The sequence below is a fragment of the Tursiops truncatus genome, chromosome 5, assembly GCF_011762595.2.
Source record: "Tursiops truncatus isolate mTurTru1 chromosome 5, mTurTru1.mat.Y, whole genome shotgun sequence".
Taxonomy (NCBI): domain Eukaryota; kingdom Metazoa; phylum Chordata; class Mammalia; order Artiodactyla; family Delphinidae; genus Tursiops; species Tursiops truncatus.
The window spans coordinates 44482695-44501215 of record NC_047038.1 but is presented as its reverse complement, the minus strand read 5'-3'; the positions used below and the strand labels follow the sequence as shown (position 1 = coordinate 44501215).

The following is an 18521-nucleotide window of genomic DNA, read 5'->3' as shown; positions in this document are numbered from 1 at the left end:
CTTGCTCACCCCTGATGGTGCGGCAACCCTTTGTGGTAGGCAGGGGATGTGCTATTCCAGACATTTCTCTCCTGAGAAAACTGGATGTCAGGGTTGGGGCTGGAGATCAGGTCTTTGAAATGCAACAGCTGTCTTCATCACAATAACCTTGACATAGCAAACGTTTTTCTGGTAATGAACAACAAACTACTTATAAAAGGCTTACGAGAGTGCTTGGCACATTAGTAAGTGACCGATAACATTCGTTATCCTTATTGTAACATGAAGCACGCTTTGAGAAGGCAGGTCATGTGTAATACCTTTGCATCCTATCTCTGCCCCAAATGATGGACCTATGTCAATTTTTGGTGTTTTAGGGGTTAAGCAGTTATCTTTCGAAAAATTCTGCGGGAATCGACGGATCTTCAACAAGCCCATGCTCCTCCAGGCTGAATGGAGGTGTGGTTAGGCAGAACCCTGTTAAAGACTTGGGTTCGAATTCCTACTCTTCTGGGCAAGCGGCTGAGACTCTCCTGTTTCAGTTTCCTAACTTGTCATAGGCTTGTTGTGCACACTAAAACGAAACGGCACTTCGAGATCACTTCTCGCCGTGCGTGGGTGTTTATTTGGGGCTGGGGCGGGGCAGCGGGCGGGGGATGAGGGGGCGCGGCCCTGCTCGCCGAGTGTGGCTGCGCGCTAGGCGGCGGCAGCGGGCTCGGCTGCGGGCGCGGCAGACGCGCGGTCCCTCTTGGCGGGGTAGGCGGCCGGGGCGGAGCGCCACGTTCGTGCTCAGGGCCTTTCAGAGCAGCGGAAGCCGAGCCGGAGGAGCGGGATGGCGGCGGTAGCAGGGGAGACGCGCCGGGTGCTGGTGTACGGCGGCCGGGGCGCGCTGGGCTCCCGATGCGTGCAGGCGTTCCGCGCCCGCAACTGGGTAATTCGGCGGGCTGCGGGCGGGCACCGTGGTGACTGGGGCCCAGAGGGGCGTGCCCGTGCAGCGCCGGAGCGCGGTCTGGAAGGAAGCTGGGGGCCCCCGAGCACCCCCAGACATGGGTGATTGCACATGTATGCACACGTCTACACGTCTGTTCTGTCTCCGAGTGCGTGCGTACCCCGGGGCCCGAGGTGTAGGGCCTTTGGTCTCCAAGGAGAAGGGTTCGAGGGCATGCGGCGGCTGCTCCGTCGGCCTCTTCCAGGCCCGGAAAGTCTGGCATGACTCGAGAGAACAGAGACGGAGGAAGAGGTAATGAGAGGGAAGGATCTGGAATCACACTGCTTGCCTGGGGTTACTAGCCCTATGACCATGAACGGATTGCTTAACGTCAGCGAACTTGAGTTTCCCCATCCGTAAAATGGGGATAATAATAGTATTTATCCCTTAGGGGAGTTACGAAGATTAAATGAGATGAATGGCGTCGTTGTGCATAAATTGTAAATTGCTTGACTCGTGGTAAAAGCTATTTAAATGTTAGCTATTATTGATATATATACATATATATTATTGATATATACCTCTGTTCCATTTGCTTCCGTTATATGTGATACTTTGAAGCCCTGCAAATGCCTTTTGTTTTGCAAAGATTACTTCTACTACTTTGCATAATCAGTAGCCGCTCCCCAGAAAGCAGCAAGGAAGAGACGAGGTTGTCGCTGAGCTTGTGGCGGGGTCAGGGACCCTGACCCCAGCAGCCACAGGGCTCCGCGCGCAAGCCCACAGTTTCTTCTTGCTGCAGCTGTTTCTTACTCAGGGACCCCACTCTGGGAGCTTTCGTGGGTGTTTACTTAGCAGCAGCCTGAGCAAGGGTGCGCTGGGACCAGAGAGAAAGGGTGCCAGGGTTTTCTTCTTACTCACAGTCTGGTATAGGAATATGCTTTGAAGGATTCTAAATACATCACCTTCCCACCACTTACCTGTCTTAGGGTATCTTCCCAGGTCTGCAGCCGTGGATGGTGGTGACAATGGGAACACTTAAGGACTGCCAGCCAAAGGCCAAGCACTGTGCTCCTACATACTCTTAGTTTCCTTTCCTGTAACTTTAATACAGGGCTCCTGTATCCACCTACATTATAGATACAAGGGCTGTGCTTCCTCCCAGTGCGGGCACTTTGGCCCTTTGACTTGGTGAATCTGTGGAGCTGATTTACCTGTGACTCTCCTGTCTTTCTCTGCCTTTCTTCCTGGGGGCTCCGGGAGGGCGGGGATAGAACCTTTTCTTTGTCTCAGTATCCCCCATGGCTGTGACACAGAAGTAGTGAGTGTTTTGAAAGGATGCTGTGTTCTTCAAAGCTTGTGGTGGACATGCTTATCTCTGGGACCTTCAGACTCCCGGACCTTGGAGCTTTCTGAGTAAGAACGATGTGTCACCTGTGCCAGCAGCTGTAGAATCTTACATTTCATTTACCTCTCACACTAACACCGTTCATTGTTGACAACCCCCCATTTTACAGGTGAGGAACCTCTGCAGAGTGGGTGAACGAGAAAGCCGCTATAGGGCAGAATCAGGATTCAAAGCCTGATCTGATTTCTGAACCCACAGTCATCCCTTTATGCTCTGGGACAGTGGTCAGAAAACTCCAGTTCTCCGTGGGTTGAATCCTGCCTGACACCTTTTTTCATAGAGCCCAAGAGCTAGAAATAGTTCCCCATTTTTAAATGGTTGAAAAGAAATCAAAAGAAGAGTAATATTTTGTGACATGTGAACATTATATGAAATTCATAATTCAGTGTCTGAAGTTTAATTGGCACAGAAGCCACGCTCATTCATTGATTCATTTACTGTTGTCTGTGGCTGCTTTCCAGCTATAATAGCAGAGTTGAGTAGTTGCAACAGAGGTTGTATGGCCAGCAAAGCCTAAAATATTTACTCTCTGGCTCTTTACAGAAAAGGTTTGCAGACCCCTGGTCTAGGGGGTCTCTGCACGATCAGGGTTTGGCTTTCAGAGGTGAGAGTGGAGAAGGAAGAGGTGTTTGGGGGCAGAATGGGCTAGCCTGGGGCTCAGTAAGGGGTACACTGGCTGAAGCCAGATGCCCTGCAAAGAGTGCAAGAGGTCGGTTGCTAGATCCTTCTCTAGGGGGTTTTCATGTAAAGCCTCTTACGTGCCTCCACTCCCCGAGTTCCTGGGCATGGATCTTTAACAACTGACTGTCTCTTGACTGAAGCTGTTTTCTCCTTGATCCAGTGGGTCGCCAGCATCGACGTTGTGGAGAATGAAGAGGCCAGTGCCAGCGTCCTGGTTAAAATGACAGACTCGTTTACGGAGCAGGCTGACCAGGTAAGTCTAGGGAAGGCCCTACCGCGCCTGTGGTAGGGGAATGCTGGGGATAGGGTTCCACCGGCTGTGTGCTCTTCCTTTTTTTCAGGTATTATTTCTCTAATTATGAAAGCCATTTGTGCTCATGGAGGGAAATTTGGAAAAAATGAAAAAAACCACAAAGATAAATAGGCCATAATTCATGTCTAGTTAGCTCACTAGTTAGTTCACATTTTGGCCCATTTTCTTGTCTTACAAACTATGCATACTATATGTTACTAGTTTTACAAGTTGAAATAAATTCGTATTTTATATGTCATGGTCAGCTTTTTTTAAAAAACTTAACCTTTAACTTAGATACTTATTCAGATCACTTAATAAAACCTGTGTTGACATGTAATTTTTCTTTGTGTGGATTGGCCATAGTTTGTTTAGTTTGCACTTAATTATACATTTAAGTTTTTTGCAAGGTTTTTTTTTTACCATTATCAAGAATACTGTGGTGAACTTCTTCGTCTCTATCTCTGATTATTTATTTAGCATACATTCTAAAAAGTGGGCTCCCCCCATTCAAAGCAAGAATACTAACAAAGCAGGTTGTTTCTAATTATAAAATCATAGGCTTTTGGGCTTCCCTGGTGGCGCAGTGGTTGGGAGTCTGCCTGCCGATGCAGGGGACTCGGGTTCGTGCCCCGGACCGGGAGGATCCCACATGCCGCGGAGCGGCTGGGCCCGTGATCCATGGCCGCTGAGCCTGCGCGTCCGGAGACTGTGCTCCACGATGGGAGAGGCCACGGCAGTGAGAGGCCCGCGTACCAAAAAAAAAAAAAAAAAAAAAAAAAAAAAAAAATTATAGGCTTACTGTAAAATAAGAAGTCAAACAAAACTATACAAATATATAGGTAAATTGTGAAATACCCCTCTTTCTCTCTGTGATAGTGTCATCTCTCCCTGCCCAGAAGGAAGCACTGTTAACAATTTGATGGATATCTTGGTATAAATATCTGAGATGCTCTTAAGCGGTTCTGCCTTTCTGAAAGAGCTGTTGCCACCAGCTGCATGAGGATGTGCTTTATATGGTTCTCATGCCAACCCTCAGCTATTTCTTAAAACAAATTTTTAAAATTTTAAAAGTAGTGCATGTATGATATAGAAAATACAGTAAAGCAAAAAGGAGAAGGAAATCATTTCTGTTCTCATGATGCAGTTAATATTTTGTTATATTTTCTGACAGTCCATTTCTCCAAACATATACATGTATAAATCTAAAAATGTTTTAAAAACCCTGGACTTCCCTGGCTGTCCAGTGGTTAAGACTCTGCGCTTCCACTGCAGGGGGCCTGGGTTCGATCCCTGGTTGGGGAACTAAGATCCTGTATGCTGTACAGTGTGGCAAACCCCCCCCAAAAATCCCAAATAAATTATGACTATACTGTAACTGCTCATTTGCTCTTCCTAAAGCATCAGTTTGACATAGTTTAGAATATAGGAACCCAGCTGACTTATTCCAAAATGTAGATTTTTGTTGTCCTTACTTTTTATAATACGCTCTCAATGTTTCCTATATTTAATGATATTATTGTCTTTAATGGACCTAATAGTAAAACTTGACGTGGCTTCGTTGTGTGTTAGATACCATACTAAGTGCCGTATTTGCATTTGCATTAACTCAATCTCTGTAAAACAGTTTCTCATTTTATCTTCCTTTTAGAAATGAGGAGTCTGAGGCATAGAAGTCCCTGGTGTTTGCTCAAGGTCAAAGCTAGTAGGTGGCAGAGCTAGGATTTGAACCTGGGCAGTGGGGGTTTGATGTCTATGCTCTTAACTGTACCTTAAGTTGATTCTCAGCAAAATAGCTTCATGTGAATAAAGTAATGAAAACTAAAACCAAATGCTAGGAAGGCATCTGGGCTTGGATAGCAGCAGCTCCTCCAGACGTGGTTCTCTGTAATCAGCGTCTCTCCTGCTCCTTTAATTGCAGGTTTCTGATGTCTGTATCCCTTTTTGAATGTGAAGTTGTCTGCATCTGAGTCTTGACCATACAGTGCATCTTTGCGATGAAGATTGGGAAATGCCTTCATTATTATAAGCTTAGCTTTTAAAATCTTTAACCATTCCTGTAGGAGACTCTCTCATCCCCCAGTCACTCAATTAAGAATTTCTGGACAAAAACATGACATCCAGTTTTTGTTTCTAAAGCTCCAGAAGAGGAAGTTCAATCCTAATACACGTAAAATTGGCCCCTGGATTGGAAATTCACGATGACAGTGATAAGATGAAGAAGTGAGAGCAGTACTAAATCTTTAGAAGACTATTGGGCAGAAAGCAGAATTTAAGGGGAAGGAGTTTTAAAATGCCTCGTTTTAATTTTATTATAAAAATAAAAGACAGAGGTTGTAAAAAAACAAATCAAGCAGGTGCATTGTTGGTACGGGCTCCATGCTTCCCTAAAAAGTAGAGAGCACAGGTTGTGTGCCTGTACAGAGGTCAGGGGAAATGATCCAATTTCCTGCAGCTGGGATCTGGGCTCTTGGCAGCAGGGTCTGGCTTAGAAATCAAGGGAGGGGCAGCCGGGGAACCAGGGTAACAGGCAAAAGGTCAACAAAAGCTAAATCAGGATTAGGTGAGATACTTGCCAAGGGATATTCAGAAATCTTAAAATGAAAGCTTTAGGTATAGAATGTACGGAGAGGAAAGATTGATTTCCGTTGCTAATGCAGTCTCTTTGGAAGAGTAATTTTTGTTTTTGGCTGGGCCTCATGGTTTGCAGGATCTTAGTTCCAGGGATTGAACCTGTGCCCTGCGTAGTGAAAGTGCGGAGTCCTAACCACTGGACCGCCAGGGAAGTCCCTTGAAAAAGTAATTTAAGGCTCGGAAATAGTTAGGGAAAGCAGTCAGAGACTGAAATGTTACTGCTGGGAGAATTACACCATTTACACTTAACACCATTGTGTTAAGTCTTAAGAAGATTGATCTTAACAAAGCTATTGAGAGGCTGTGGTCCTTTCAGCCATTCCAGAAAAAATATGGTATAGTGGTGGGCATAGATGCCTTCCAGAAAAACATGGAAAAGGGTCATGGGTAATGACCAGGATTGTCTGTCTTGTCAGACTTTTGTTTTAATAAATTGTAATAAAAGGACATGTATATGTTTTCAACACTTTAAACATTTTAATCAGACAGAAATAGAGAATTAAAATGAACCCCCATGTACTCATTATTTACCAACATTTTGCTGTTGACTATTTTTTATTGCTTTTTAAAAAAAAATAATTTCTCTTTGGCTTTTTTTTTTCTTGGAGTTGCAGTTAATGGGATACTTGTATTCCAAGGAGAGTGGAATTGATTATTTCAGATTATGATTCTGTGATTTGCAAAGAAAGTCGGCAAAGAAGTATACCAGAAGGCTAGCTGTAGGCAGTGAAGCCCTAGGTGATTTTTTTTAAAAACTTTTCCTACTTTATTTATTGTTTTATTCCAGGGATGCATATGTCTCCACCCTTTAGATGTTCAGAAGAAGACTGGGTTGCTTTATAAAGCTCACACTGAAATGTAGTCGAGCTTCACTATCCAAATGTCCATTATAAATTGGTCCTGCATCTTATTTTCAAAGTATTAATTGCCAGGTACTGTGAACTGACTTAAAAAGAAGTGAAAAATAAATAGAGGTGACTGTAAAGATGTCAGCCTGCTGCGGTTTACCTGACTGTTTGTGCGTCTTCCCAACCCTTTTATTTCAGGTGACGGCTGAGGTTGGGAAGCTCTTGGGTGCAGAGAAGGTGGACGCGATCCTTTGTGTGGCTGGAGGATGGGCTGGGGGCAATGCCAAGTCCAAGTGTGAGTCTTTTTCTGAGTTAGTCATTTTGCTCTTCTCTTTGTCCAGGTGCGTGGGGATGGGTCTATACTACGTGTCAGGTCAGATGTTTTCCTGTATGTCTCCCAGAAGCTTTACCGTAGCTGTGAGGTAGGGATCAACACCCTGTTTTACAGATAAAGAAAAAACTTCCCATAGAAGGGGGTTAGGGCAGAGGGACCTTGAGATTGACATTTAAAAAGGAGACGAAATGAAATCAGCGTTGTTTCTACCCCAGTCTTTCAGGGATTATTACTGGGAGTTGGGGGATGTGAATGGAATGGAGAGATCATTCTGAAGGTCAAAAGGACTCAAAATTGAGCTTTTGTTAAAGCTGAGTATATTTTCCATTTTTTATTATGAACATTTTCAGATATACAGAAAAGTTGAAAGAACAGTTCAACGCACACCCTTATGTCCTCCGTCTAGATTCAATCCTTGTTAACATTTGCTATACTTGCATTCTCTTGCTTTCTTACATGTGTGTCCTCTGTGTGTGTATTTTGTTGTTGTTGTTGATCATTTGAAAGTAATTTGACACTTCACTATATTTCAACATGCGCCTCCAAAGATGAAGCTGTTCTCCCACATTATCGTAATACCATTCTCATACCTAAGAAAATTAACAGTGATTCTATAAGATTAATAGTATCAGCTCATGTTCTGATTACCTCAGTTTATTCCATATCTTTCATAGTTGTTTTCTCTAAATTTGTTCCAGTCAGGGTTTATGTACTGCATTTTATTGTTGTTTTTAGTCTCTTAATCTAGAATGGTTTTTTTTTCCTGTGACAGACTTGGCAGGTCCAGGGCAGTTTTCATATAGACTGTCACCCACACTGAATTTGTCAAACTGTTTCTTTAAGGTATCATTTACCTTGTTCCTCTGTCCCTGGTATTTCCTGTGAACTGGAAGGTAGGTCTAGAGGCTTGCTTAGATTCAGGTTAAATATTTTGAGGTGAGAATGCTTCCTGAGTGATGTGGACTTCACACTGCATCACATAGAGAGCTTACCATGTCATATGGCCTTCTCCATCCAGAGGGATGCCAAATTTCATGCTTGGTTAAGGTGGCAAGCTGATAAGATTTCCATCATAAAGGTTCATTTTTCTGTTTGCAATTATAAGTGACCTATGGGATAGTACTTGGGCATCGTGTATGAATATCCTGTTCCCAAACACCTTGAGAACCCCAGATTCCCAAAACCTAATGGTTATAAGCATCCATTGGTAATCTCTACCTGAGTCAGTCATCCCATTGGGGATTGGAAAATGGTAGTTTTCTAATTCTATCATTCCTTCTACATTTATCAGCCAAAGCCATTTAAAAAGGAATTGATTTTCTGTGAACTACACTTAAATGTGAAATTGGTATTTTGTGTGGTGATCAGGTTGGCAAAACACCCTGATGGCCTTTTGTGTATTTTGGTAACAAGAAGTGATACATGTGGGTCCATCCTTTTTTTTCTTTTTTTTGTAGTTCTTTTTAGCAGGGAAATGCAGTACCTTGGTTGTCACCTACTGAAGACCCCTCCTCCTGTATCAGGAGGTCTCTCTTTCTGGGTCATGGGCGCAGCTTCACTGGGTTCTGTGTGTCCTGTGAGGGAGGAAGGGGACAACTGTTCAGCTGGTGATGTGACACTCCTTACCACTTATTCCTCCTCACGTCTCTGGAAGGCCAGAGGGTTAAAACAACTGCAAAATGGTTGTTATTTCAGCTTTCTTTGAAAGCGTCTTTAAAGCTGACATTAAACTTTCAGCCATAAAAAAATGTAGCTCCCTAAAAGCCCTCTTTATGTCCAGATGGTAATAGTCCCTGAGATTTTCATCACAGATAAAACCTGACTTAGATATATAGGTTCTAATTATAGATCTAATGCCCTTTATGAAGTAGGACAATGTTTGAATTAAAGCCAGTCCTGCATATTTTGTCAACAGTCCTCATTTATCGGCTGACGTTTACCAGTTTACAGGTGAGGAAGTTGAGACTCAGGTGATCACGTGGCCTGGATTCGAACCCGTGTCTCTGACCGCAAGCCCTGGGCTGTTTGTATTAGATCTCCTTGTAGACACAGAGTGGCTGTGAGGGCTTCCTGGAGTGTCGGGCGCCATGAGCCGAGCTCACCTGTCATTTTCTTCCCTGTGAACGCTCACCTCGTGTGTTTCTTTGCTCAGCTCTCTTTAAAAACTGTGACCTGATGTGGAAGCAGAGCATTTGGACGTCGACCATCTCCAGCCACCTGGCCACCAAGCACCTCAAAGAAGGAGGCCTCCTGACCTTGGCAGGGGCCAAGGCCGCCCTGGATGGGACTCCAGGTGAGCCTCCATTTCCCTGTCTGTGAAATGGGGATGCTAATACTTGCTTGCTGGGGTTGCTGGACACTTCCGTGAGATGAGGACTATTAAAGCCCTTTACCCTCTCAGGTGCTTTACAGTTTGATAGATTTTGCTTCCTTTTAGGCCCAAATTTTTTTAGGGGAAAAACTCCTGATCTTTTCATTTGCATTGTCCTCATGTTCGCGGTGGTGAAGGACCGCTGTAATCTGGCAGCCCCTCATCTTGTTTATTTATCTGTGATGCACCCAGGGAATGAATGGTGTTGCAGTAGCTATCAGCTAGGTAATAGTCACATTGTGTTCACGTGTCCCAAGGATAGTGTGAGCTGTAGAGCGAGAGACGCTGAGGTAGATTCTTCACCCTAGCTGTGTGGCCTAGAACAATCATTTGTTCTCTTTGACGATATTTCTGCTGTAGTTTCCTTAATTGTAATGTAGTGACAGTAATATCTACTTTGAAGGTAGTTATAGGGTGTTAGAGGTATTAATATGTACAAAGTGCCCGGCACATGGTAAGTCTTATTATATATAGTCATTTAATCCTGGGGTAGAGGTCATTATTATCTTTTTCATTTTACAGATAAGGAAACTAAAACTTAGAGAGGGTAAGTAATTTGTCTGGGTTATGCAAAAAATAAGTTGCAAACGTACATTGAATTGAAACCCTGATCATTTTTAAATTCTGTGCTTTTTCATTACATCACGCAGATCCAAGTTCCCTTTGCATTTTGTACTCCCTGTGTTAGCTTGCTAGGGTTGCCATAACAAAGTACCACAGACTGGGTGGCATAAGTATTTTCTCACAGTTCTGGAGGCTAGAAGTTCAAGATCAAGGTGTCAGCAGGGTTGCTTTCTTCTGAGGCCTCTCTCCTTGGCTTGTGGATGGCTGTCTTCTCCCTGTGTCTTTGCATTGTCCTCCCTCTGTGTTTGTCTGTGTCCAAATTGCCTCTTCTTAGAAGTATACCAGTCATATTGGATTAGGACCCACCCTAATGACCTCATTTTAACTTAATTACCTCCCATCTCCAAATACAGTCACATTCTGAGGTATGGGGGTTAGGACTTCAATATCTGAGTTTGGCTGGGGGGCACAGTTCAACCCGTCACTCTCCCTTTGAGATCGGGCTAAGAGAATTTAAGCAGGGGGTCAGGGAGTTAGCACAGGGAGGCAGAAACTGTCTTATCTCGACTACCTACATTGAACTCTTCTTAAAAAAAGCGGGGGGGAGCTTTTTTGGGATCTCTTTAGTAAGTGGTGGAAACCTTGAGCACCTTTTTCGATTTTAATGTAACTAACTTAACTGTGAGCCTGTTACAAATTAATAATTTCTTGCCACTCATTTTCTTACCATGTTTCTCAGAGCATGTGATCTTACAAGTCCGTGGCTATTGCAATGATTAAAGCTGTGCATATGCTAGATGCTAGTTGGGTTAAGATCTGATTTTTATTAGAGGTGACATAGAGCAGAGGTACTAGAAAGTAAATAGAGAAATGAGTAATAGCTTGACATTGAAAAAAAACCCTAGGACTGAAAGACTAATTTTTCTGAAGGACAAAAGAGTCTTCTACTTGCCTTTGGTTTGTAAATATCATTCTTTGCTTATAGTTTCAGATACTGATTAAGACTATGGGATCTGGAACTACATGGGTTGGTTTTGTATTGTGGTTTTGCCAGTTAGTTGCTGTGCGATATTTGGCAAGTTACTTAACCTCTCTGAACCTCAGTTTTGTCATCTGTAAAGTGAAGGTAAATAGTAATACCTCCTTTATATGGTTAGTTGTGACTTGTAAACATCTTAATGGATGTAAATGGTTTAGAAAAGGTATTAGGTCAGTAGTAAATGTGAACTATTATTATTATTTACTCCAGACTTACTTTTGCTCAGTTACTCTTGCTTCAGATGTTAATAAATTTGTTCATCTTTCAGCTCGTTAGTTAGATGTTGTTAAACTTATTTGAGTCATGAAATCTTTTAACTGATTTGGACCCCAGAAAAATATGGGGGAAATCTGTGAAAGCAGGTGATGAGCAGGCTTAAGAGTCCTTCAAACCCAAGAAGAGTTGTTCAAAAATAGAAAGTTTTGGGGCTTCCCTGGTGGCGCAGTGGTTGAGAGTCCGCCTGCCGATGCAGGGGACACGGGTTTGTGCCCCGGTCCAGGAAGATCCCACATGCCGCAGAGCGGCTGGGCCTGTGAGCCATGGCCGCTGAGCCTGCGTGTCTGGAGCCTGTGCTCTGCAACGGGAAAGGCCACAACAGTGAGAGGCCCGCACACCGCAAAAAAAAAAAAAAAAAAAAAAAAAAAAAAGAAAGTTTTTCACTTGGAAAGATACTGAGAAAACCCTCACCCTCCTATGTCGAAGGTTGTATTTGTAGACTGTCCACTGGAGCATAAACTGTATGGAAGTGATGGTGATCACTTTTGTTTACCATTTAAGGATGTGTTTTATGTTTGGAAATCAGTCCTTAGGGACTACACTGATCATTTTGTAATTGGAAAGACAGTTTTTATCTTCTTAATGATATGCATTTTTTTCCATATCTTGCCAATGATGCCCTTACCCGCATTGTGTAGAATTCTGTGGAATTAAACCATTAGGGCTGCTGGCTGCTGGCTGCTTGTTTCTTTCTTCATCCGATTCCCTGCTTTCATGCTGTTTGAGTGGAATGAAGAGAGAGTCCTAGGAGTTTGCTGGGGACAGGGGCTGAACGAATGAGATTCATGCACTGGTTTATTTTAATTACTATTAGATCTTCCTGCCATTGTTGGCCTCCTGCCTCTAATTAAACAGAGAAGCCAGGTTTGGTGAAATATTCTTCTTGTACTTCTAAATAACTTTTTGAAACCTTGACCCTCTTTTGCAATTTGAGGTTACTGTGGAAGCGGTTCAGTGATTGGTTTCTTGGCTGGGCTGTGAGCCCCACCTCCCCCTGGACCTCTGATGCCTCCTCAGTTGTTATTCTTTAAACAGCATGCCTGCTGGGGTTTTTAAGGGCACTGCTGACCTTTGGAAGTAGTGGTTTTCTGAAGGTGGAGGGGTGTTGACAGCAATTAACCATTCTTTGTTACTGTGATAACTGCATTTAGTGCACCTACAGCTGAGTGCTGTGGGGAACTTTGGAGAGGAGAGAGACCTCGCTTGCCATGTGTCTGGGGGTTCAGACGGAAACCTGTCCTAATAAGCTATTGTATTCAATATATAGACTGGATAAACAGCAAGGTCCTACTGTGAAGCACAGAGAACCATATTCAACCTCCTGTAATAAACCATAATGGAAGAGAATATTAAAAAAAGAATGTATATAGATGTATAACTGAATTACTTTGCTGCACAGCAGAAATTAACACAACGTTGTAAATCAACTGTACTTCAATAAAAGAAGGCATGCCTTACTTCTGTCAGCAAGCATTTGCTGACTCATGGGAGGAAAGGAAGGCTAATAGGTAGCTTGTATGCCCATATGTCACAATTGCTCAAATGGTATACTTTATTCTTTTATTTTTTGGCTGTGCTGCGTGGCTTGTGGGATCTTAGTTCCTGGACCAGGGATCGAACTTGTGCCCCATGCAGTGGTAGCGTGGAGTCCTAACCCTGGACCACTAAGGAATTTCCCCAGATGGTATACTTTAAACAAGGAGTTGGACTCCAGGCCATAGCACTTCTATTAATCTGATGGGAAACACTTATGGAAGTCCTGCCCTGTCCTGAGCCTAGAATTAAGTACTTTATCCCCATTTTACAGATGGGATAACTGAGGATTAGAAAGGTTTTGAGAACCCGCCTGGATTTCTTTAGTGGTAAGTGGAAGAGGTGGGCTTTGAACCTGCTCAGCCTGACTCTAAAGCCTGCGCTTCAAATGACTGCTCGGTTTTGCTGACCCATTGGGCACCCAGGGTGGATGTGTGCAGGCTACTCACAAGCAGTTGTCGATACAGGGGTTCAGAACTCTTGCTTGGCTTTTAACCTCTCCATTGGCCTCGGTGCGAGTCTGTGTGTGAGCCTGGGCATATTACTCACCCTGTCCGAGCCTCTGTTTCCTTAGCAATAAAAATAGGATTAACCTCATGGCTTCTGTGATAAATATTAAGTACCAGGCAAATAGAAGGTTATGTCCCTTCCACTTTCTCTCCATGGACGTCCCTGGTTCTCTTTTCCCGTCCTCTTCTGGACCCTGGCGTGGTGTTCTTTGGACATACCAGTGGCGGCCAGTGGTCACTGAAATGCTTTCTCCTTATTTCCCAGGGATGATTGGCTACGGCATGGCCAAGGGTGCGGTTCACCAGCTTTGCCAGAGCCTGGCCGGGAAGGACAGCGGCATGCCGTCCGGGTCTGCTGCCATCGCCGTGCTCCCGTAAGTGCTGGGGAGTCTCCCCCACCTCTGCCCCACGGCTGAGAGTTCACATGTGTCCTAGAGTCACTCTACAGCGGGGGTGCGTGTGTGCCGTCACCTTGGCTTCTGAAATTCACCAGAGGCCCTGAAGGTACCTGTTCAGGTTTTGGATTGTCCTGGGCTTTCCAGAATGGTTGCTTGGCTGATGGGATGGGTCTCTCTTGCCTCTTTCTTGTTTTTTTTCCTTCCCTCTGTCTGTCCCTCCCTCCCTCCTTGTTAAAAAATAGTTTACACATTTAATTTTATTATTTGTAGTTCTGTCTTTCAAGTCATTATAAGGTCGGTGTAGAAGAGAGACTGTATTAGGTTTGTGGGATGGGAGAGGGGGAGCCTGGGGAAGAATATGGGAAACTACGGGGAGACGTTTCTGGAGGGATTCCAGGACGAAATGGCTTGTCTCTTAGCTGTGCTCCTATGAAGAGGATGTCTGTCTGCTAGGGGACTGGGCTGTCCACATATTCATTTGTGGGCTTCTGTGACTTGGTCTCACGGCTATTTTGAATGATTTCCGAGGCCTGAAGTTTCTTGGGAAAGTCATACATATCTGAATTCTGTATTCCCTTGCTGAAAATTGGAAGATTTCATGGAAAACAGCCACAAAATGAAGGATGAGGCTGTCTTTTCCCCATAGTTAAAGGAATATTATGATTACACATAAAAAAAACCTGAGAAATGAGTCTGCCACATTTTAGGGAGTGAATGGAGACATAAACAGCAGGACAGTTTACTTTAGTAAAGACGGTGTTTTAGAAAAAAGGCAAAACATGGCCCTTTCATTTTGTTCCTGTCTGCCTGAAGGGTGAGTTCTGAAGCGCTTGGTTGAGTCAGACTGGGATGTGATCTCTGTAACTGTGGACGGCTTCCTGACCTCTCTCTGATTATCTTCGTGTGATCTCTCCACATACTTTCCCGGCCAAGGAGGGCCGGGCAGCTGTTGTTCTGAGGGGGAGGCACATGTGACACGCTTATCTCTGTGCTCGCAGGGTTACCCTGGACACACCGATGAACAGGAAATCAATGCCTGAGGCCGACTTCAGCTCCTGGACACCCTTGGAATTCCTGGTCGAGTGAGTATCACAGTCATTTCAGTGACTCAGCAGCCTCCATTCTCTGCCTCTTGTGGGAGAAAGGACAGGCCCGTGTTATCTTGGCTTATCAGCTTGGGTGGTTCCTGAGGACCTGACCTCCGAGGGCTCCTTGCACCTCATTGTCAGTATCACGGGGTGGAGGGGTTGATGGTGCCGACCTGAATCCTGGCTCCTCTACCCACCAGCTGGCCAATCTGAGCATGTTGTTTAACTGCTCTAGGCCTCAGTTTCTCCGTCTATATAATGGGGGTCGGTGATAATTGTTAGGAGGGTAAGACGTGGAAGTGTGTGCCAAGGTCTCAGCACTGTGTGTGACCCGTAGCAGGGCTGGGTAAGCCTGGAGCCTGTAAACCGTGTTCTGTCTGTTAAAGAGGAGTAGCTGCATGGAACCTGCCGCTGATCTAGATGGAACATCTGGGCCCACATGCCTGAATTAGTGCCAAGCCACAAACCCACAGGAAGCATCCTTTGTCCCCGAAATCATATTCAGCCCTTTGTGAGTATGGGTGGCACTACAAGGTCACAGAGAGAGTGAGCTCTTTTGTGTTTGCCTAGATCTCAGTTTCCCGCTCTCCTCTATTTAAGGGGGTGTTAAGCATGTTTTCACTGAGCACCCATTCGGGCCAGGGACTCTGCTGGGCCCGGGGATGATGAGGAATAAGATGCAGGCCCTGCCTTCGTGGAGTGGGGACGGACTCGCCCAGCAGAGCCGGTGTCTGAGCCGCTTTGACGGCTGTTTGCACAGGATATTTCTAAAGCTTGGGCTGAGAAGAAGCTTGCTTCTGGCCTGAGGTTACATCTTATTTAAATGGAATTGGGAGCTATTTGGGACTTCTGTGTTTGGAATAAGCACTTATAGCACTTACATGCCAGGCACTGTTTAAGCACTTCATAACCGTGATCTTATTAAATGCTCATAGCAGGTCTGTGAGGGAGGTGCCGTTGTCTTTTATTTAAGGTTTGGGGGCTCGGAGGCATGGGGAGTGTGGGCCTAAGGAACTTGCCCAAGGTCGCACAGCAGAGCCGGGATCTGACCCGGGCAGTGTGGCTGCAGAGCCCTCGGTCTTAACCACTGTCCCGACAGTTACTCCTATCTTTACCGGGTACCATGCTTAATGCTGGATCTGCAAAAGAAAAAAAAAATTGAAGTTGTGGAAGGAACAACTCTTGAATGGTGTTTGCATTTGAGTTTCTTTTTAAAGGCCACTACTGCCAGCAATGCCTCCTGACAGAGGCATTGACCCAGGACCCTAGATGGAACATCTGGGGCCATGTGTGTAATCCAGTGCTGGGCCACAACTGACAGAGGGTGGGCTGGGACAGCCATGCTTTGCCCCAGAAATCATGCTCACCCATTTGTGGTATTTGAAAACTCACGTGACAAGTTGACATAAAGCTGGCTTTGCAACGTCTGTGAGCACGTTACCTTCTTGGCTGTCCATGGTTAGAATGGCGTTCTCTCCCACCCACTCCAGACGGCTGACAAGGAGGAGGGAGAAGTGAGACCATTTATTAACCTGCCTAAGTAACACATACGCCTCTGCACATCCAGCTGTGACTGGTCTCCTTCAGAACTGTCCCCTGAGCCCTGCCCCCAGAGACGACTCAGGACACATGACAGTACTTTAGGGAGTTGGAGCAGTGCTTGGGATTTTGAGCCTGCGTGACTTCCCTTCACGTGTTCAACCCCCGGAGTGGGAGCTCGAATGACTGGACAGCTGAACATCAGCTGTGGTCCAACAGGTTGCTTATCAGCATTAAAGATCCCGGGAGCTCCTGCGAGTTCTCTGGCGAAGGAAGGGCCAAGGTCCCACCTGGGGTTTGTTGGAGGGGGTGGTATACTCAGCACCGAGAGTAAATATTTAAAAAGTGATCAGCTACTTGTTAAACCTTGTGAATTCCTTGTGCCCTTTTTCATTCCTCTCTTCTTAGACGAGGTCTCCCGTCTTCCCCAGGCACGGTTGGTTGCCCCTCCCCACACAGAGTTGGTTATTAAATGCCCCATTCCAACACCGAACGCGTTTTATTGTAATAGTCTGTTCTTTCATCTTTTCCCATTGCTTGGCACAGCTGTGGGTGCTCCATAAATCTTTGTTAAAGAAATAATAAATTTTTTCTCTTTCTTCTTAAATTCTGGGAAGTGATATAAGCTAAGTGTCAAGTATTGTGCCCATGTCTGTCTCTTAGAATGAACTAATTAAAATCTATTTTTAATCACATAAAATCGTACCACCGTCTTATAAAGGATTCCAACAATGCAGAAAAATAGCAAAAGGAAAACCTTGCCAAATCTAGCCACTCAGGAATTAGGAGTAAAGTTCTGAAATCATCAGGGACCTGGGTTTGTGTCCATGAGACCTTACAGGCGTTTTTACAGCTGCTGCTGTGCCCTCACCCCCCACCCGCCCAACCAGTAACGTGACTCTAAGCATGTGTCCAGATTTTTCCTTTTAAAATGTAAAGCTTCTCTTCTTTGTTCTAGAACCTTCCATGACTGGATCACAGAGAAAAACCGACCAAGCTCAGGAAGCCTAATCCAGGTGGTAACCACAAAGGGAAGGACGGAGCTTACCCCAGCGTATTTTTAAGCTACGTTTCATTGCCTGTGAGGTGCCTGTCAGAAAAGTCATTAATCTATTAGCATGGCCACATCCGGCCTTGCATTTTCTGTAATCCTGTTCGTGGTACGAGACAGTGAGTCCTATCTTTCTCTCATCTAATGTGCATTTGTTCTCCTAGGACAGGGTAACAGGTTTATGTGAAATAAAGACATGTGGAGCCCACAGATAGATAGCACTGTCAGTCTGTGTTAACCACGGAATTGAGGAGGTCTCAGGACGGCCCCCTCCGCTTCAGCGTCATGTTGAATTGTTTTTGAGGCTCTGTTTCTGTGTCCCTGCCAGTGGCTGTGTCGACCTGACTAGTTCAGAGATTTGTTGGGTCAGGGACATTTGGACCCTGAGTTATTTTTGAACGTTACGTGTATGTCACAGCCGTAGTTTTTGTAGCCTCGAATTAAACTGCCATAGAACTCCTTCTGTAGTGTAAGCAAAATCCCGTGGACTCTGTTAAGGTACCTTTGTCCTGTGCATTTGCCAAGTACGCAAGAGAACTACTTGTGATTGTTTGGAGTTTATCTTCTTAATAAATGGACTTCATTTACTGTGTTGTTTTCTTTAATCAAAACGCACCTTATAAACAGTCATAGATGAAGGTACTAGAATCATAGGCTGCTAGTGGTCTTTAGCCTGATGTTCTCGGAAAGGGGGGTGGATTCAAATCCTGAAGTAAGTGTTCTCAGCACAGTGACAGAGGCACATTTCCTTCTTGTGCGTATCAGAATCTGAAAGCTGGGGGGATGGCCCTGTGTATTTAGAAGCAGTGCCCCACGTGAATGATACCGGCCGTTCTGATTGAGAATTAGTGGTCTAGTGCACCCCATCATTCTACAGATGAGGAAACTGAGACCCAGAGCAATGACTTTCCATCCTTATGGCCAGTAAGTGGCAGAACTAAGCCCAGAACCCAGTCACTAGATGGCTGCTATTCATAAAGGCTTTTACCATGTGTTTTCTTTTTCAATTCTTAAAAAAAAAAATTTTTTATTGAGGTAAAATTCACATA

The 18521-nt window shown here is 44.8% G+C and overlaps 1 protein-coding gene across 1 annotated transcript; it reads left to right on the top strand.

Annotated features, from left to right (window-relative positions):
* The first annotated feature begins 713 nt into the window (after window positions 1-713).
* On the top strand, window positions 714-18060 carry QDPR (quinoid dihydropteridine reductase). The gene is made up of 7 exons (XM_004326967.4): window positions 714-910; window positions 3157-3249; window positions 6969-7065; window positions 9257-9397; window positions 13662-13770; window positions 14793-14876; window positions 17380-18060. Exons 1-7 carry the CDS (start codon window positions 812-814, stop codon window positions 17483-17485), a joined length of 729 nt encoding a protein of 242 aa, XP_004327015.1. The 5' UTR covers window positions 714-811; the 3' UTR covers window positions 17486-18060.
* The last annotated feature ends 461 nt before the right edge of the window (window positions 18061-18521 follow it).

Coding starts and splice junctions, on each gene's coding strand:
- QDPR (XM_004326967.4), top strand. CDS start 812: ATGGCGGCGGTAGCAGGGGAGACGCGCCGGGTGCTGGTGTACGGCGGC. Junction 7,066..9,256: donor GGGCAATGCCAAGTCCAAGT/GTGAGTCTTTTT, acceptor TTCTTTGCTCAG/CTCTCTTTAAAAACTGTGAC. Junction 14,877..17,379: donor CCCTTGGAATTCCTGGTCGA/GTGAGTATCACA, acceptor TCTTTGTTCTAG/AACCTTCCATGACTGGATCA.